At 39.4% G+C, this 3,932-nt stretch overlaps 1 protein-coding gene across 1 annotated transcript; it reads right to left on the bottom strand.

Annotated features, from left to right (window-relative positions):
* Positions 1-18: 18 nt before the first annotated feature.
* Positions 19-1,758, bottom strand: LOC122762034 (signal peptidase complex subunit 3-like). Its single transcript, XM_044017197.1, has 3 exons — positions 1,505-1,758; positions 404-477; positions 19-307 (listed from the first exon to the last, which is right to left on the bottom strand). The coding sequence occupies exons 1-3, from the start codon at positions 1,645-1,647 to the stop codon at positions 123-125; spliced, it is 402 nt and encodes a 133-aa protein (XP_043873132.1). The 5' UTR covers positions 1,648-1,758; the 3' UTR covers positions 19-122.
* Between the last annotated feature and the right edge of the window lie 2,174 nt (positions 1,759-3,932).

Genomic DNA, 3,932 nt, shown 5'->3' on the forward strand with positions numbered 1-3,932 from the left:
CACACACACACACACACGATTCATAAAACATCAACTTCACTTCTTTCTTGCACAAAACTCAAGCACTCACTGACCCATGTCTTCAAAACTTTCAAGGGCCCTGATTTATTTTCATACCAAATTCACAAACTTTCAAGGATTTCAAGGACCCCTGGGAAGTTAGGCACTTCGGTTGTGAAGGTTAGGGTCAGGGGCTCAAAAATGTGTGTGTGTGTGTGTGTGTGTCTTACGTTGCTCCTGGTGGTGTACTCTGCAGACAGGTAGATAAACAGCTGTTTAACATTCCAGTCAAAAACTGGCTGTAAATGTAAGAAATATTAAGGAGCAAAACGAGAGATCATGAGATCATGTGACCACACACACACTTCCACCCACCCACAGGTGCAAGAACAGGCAAGGATATCAGCCGAGAGGTCGAAGGTGACGAAGCCCAGGTCACTGCGCTCTCTGGGTCCAGTGAAGTCATCGACGTTCTTCCTGTCGCACAGAGACAGAGGAGAGACGTGGACTCAGCTCTTTGAAAACCATGTTGTTTTTGTGAGGTTGCTTTCAATGTTCTCCGACAGGTAACTCCAGAGGTTGAAACACGGTTCAGTCACAGTGTGGCGCAGTAAAGCTCTGGTCAGGCGTGTGTTTCCACTGAGGACGGTACCTTTAACACAGCTCGCCTCGTTTTACCTCCTTAACCCTTCTGCGCCCGTCCTGTCACCACAGACAGGATGTCTCATGCGTTCTTCTCTACTGTAACTCCTAGACTGTTTGTGACGTTAGATATCCAGAGTGAAAGTTATGTTTGAAAACGGGGCAGAAGAACGCACTCGTTGAACATTTTTTGACAATTCTAAAATTAAAATAAATCCAGGCGGCCTGAGGATCATGACGCTCATAACGCTCATAACACCGCGGTGAAGTGGTTTTCTGTGCGACACAAACACACAAACTAGTGACTTGTAAAGCAGCTGTTTTGGAAAGAACTGAATCAGTGGATTAAAAAGATTTGTTGACAGAATGGTTCAGTCCGTCAGTCACTGAAGTGAAACGTGGTCACGATGGCTGGCTCTCAGCAGTGCTGTCTCTAAATACATCGGACTCCAATGTTAAATATGGACATTTAATGTTAATGTGTTCAGGATTGTCGGACATTGTTGGCTTTGATTCTTATGTCGAGCCGAGTCGTGCTATAGTGGAAAAGCGCCGTTAGTTGTTAGCAGAGGTGTGGGCGGAAACCTTGGACGTCCAAACTGTCCAAACACTTTTAAGTGAGACACAATCTGGATATGGTTCAAAATTAGGGATGCACGATATATCGGCATTAATATTGTTATCGGCCGATGTTCGTCATTTTTTAACATATCGGTCCAATGAGTAAAACTGCGCCGATTTTAACAACCGATGTTTATATCTTCTTATCATCGTTATACATTTTTTTAATAAATAAGAATTTTAAAGAAATAACGCACAGATAACGGCGCGTTAATGCTAACAGCTGCTAACGTGCACTTACAGCATCACTCTCGAGACGTGGATGTCCACAGGAACTCGTCTGTCCTTAAACGCTGTGGTGACGAAGCAGCCGAACGTCAGCGCTGCCATGACGCTCAGGGAGAAGGCGAACAGAGAGTTCGCTCTGGACAGAACCGTGTTCATCTTTTCACTCTGCAAACAACAGCGCAAACACCGCAACAACTACGCCGAACGAGAGCGACGTCAACCGGGCTAGATGCTAGCTGTTGTGGAAGAGAACGGAAGTGTCAAGTGACGTAGAGTGGACGCGCGCTACCTGTTCGCACTTTTCAAAATAAAACCAATAATTTATTTATTTCTTTACTTGGCTTCAATTGACTCGATTGTCTATTAGTGAATTCATCTCTTTTATCTATTGATTTATTTAATGATTTTTTTTAAAAAATTAATCCAATACAATGTCGACTTTATTTCTGTTACATATATATGTATATATAACATATTTTATAAAAACATTCATTAGGAAATATATCCTTTTTATTTATTTGCTGTATATTTGTTTTTTTTTAATAACTGATAATAAATAATAAATTTGTTCTTGTAATGAGAGATTTCCGCTCTGTAGACGCTGCATTTATTTTAAAATAAAATTCTTATTGTGGAAAAATCTACTTCCGCTTTTGTGTGTATCACGGCGGTTGGTTTGACGCAACCGGAAACAGGAAGTTAATTTAAATACGAGCGATGAGTAAGCGGAAGAGGGCAAAGCTTCTTTTTAAATAAACTTTATTGACACCGAATAGCTGCTCCAAGGCAAGAGCATGAAAACAGTTAAATGTAAAACATGAATGAATGAATTAACTTCACACGCAGTGAAGTGGAGGCTTTTGTACAATTAATACATATTATAAGTAATTAATTCACCTGCCAATGTTTGTTTGTGTTAAAGAAAGAGTCACAAGGTTGGAGTTTTAACCAGATTTTGGAAAACTGGATTTTAGTGTGGCCTATAATCTGCGAAATATACACCTGAAATGAAGTCATTTGGAGCCCATAAAACAACAACAATAAATGGTTGTCACAGTTTGAAATGGAAAGTGAAAATCTGCATTTTATGTTTGGTTTTGGTTTATTTGCATGCATTTGAACTGAGTGAGCTCCTGAATGAATGAATGAATGAATGAATGAATGAAATGAAATTTATTTTGAACATGAGAATCACAGATAAAGCGTTTTTCACATGAAATTGCTCATAGAAAATAAATACTAAATTAGATAAATGAAAATTCCCTACATGTTCAAAAAGGAGAAGGAAGACGCTAACTTATGTTTACCTTCTCCTTTTATAAGTTCACTTATTCACTTATGCTGTTTACTTTTCTCACCGGTTGCTGTCAAATATAATTTATGAGATTAAAATTAAAACCAGCCTTTTCAGACTCAATACAGGAGGTGTGATTACAGTTTAGGAAGTGTAAAAGTCACATTTTCACAGTTGTATTTGTTATTTACATGTGTTTCAGTAAGTGAGTGGGTTATACTACAGTTTGACCTAGTTTAAAAAGCTGCAGTCAGTTGCTCTGGTCTATAAATACAGACGCTGCTGTAAAAGTTACTCTGCTATGTCGAGTCAGTGTTCTTAGTGGGGGCGGAAATACCCAACACTTATGGATCTTTTTACATTATATACTTCTGGCATGACACAGATTTTTTTTGCTTCTCCATCAGTGATAGAAACTGCTATTTTTTAGTTCCTGCTCTGACGAGATTCAGATGAGCAGATAAAATGTGATGTCAACAGACTGCTGACCACTGATTGGTCATCAAAGAGTGTCGTCACTGAAGATTCATGAGCACAGCGTCTGACACAAGAATCAAAGGCAACAATGTCCAACGGTAGATTAGAGATAAAAAGTAACTAACTAGCATCTATCTATCCCCCTGAGCTAACTAACTAGCATCTATCTATCCCCCTGAGCTTACTAACTAGCATCTATCTATCCTTCTGAGCTAACTAACTAGCATCTATCTATCCCCAAAGCTAACTAACTAGCTCTACCTATCCTTCTAACCTAACTAACTAGCATCTATTGATCCCCTGAGCTAACTAGCTAGCATCTATCTATCCTAAGCTAACTAACTAGCATCTATCTATCCCCTGGGCTTACTAACTAGCATCTATCTATCCTTCTGAGCTAACTAACTAGCATCTATCTATCCCCCCAAGCTAACTAACTAGCATCTACCTATCCTTCTAACCTAACTTCTATCTATCTGATCTGTCTATCTATCTATCTATCTATCTATCTATCTATCTATCTATCCTTCTGACTAACTTACTAGCATCTATCCATTCCCCTGAGCTAACTAACTAGCATCTATCAATCCTCTTGAGCAAACTAACTAGCATCCTTCGATCCTCTTGAGCTAACTTAACTCGTTCTATCCCGATCCTCTTGAGCCTAACT

The sequence above is a fragment of the Solea senegalensis genome, unplaced genomic scaffold (assembly GCF_019176455.1).
Source record: "Solea senegalensis isolate Sse05_10M unplaced genomic scaffold, IFAPA_SoseM_1 scf7180000015184, whole genome shotgun sequence".
NCBI lineage: Eukaryota > Metazoa > Chordata > Actinopteri > Pleuronectiformes > Soleidae > Solea > Solea senegalensis.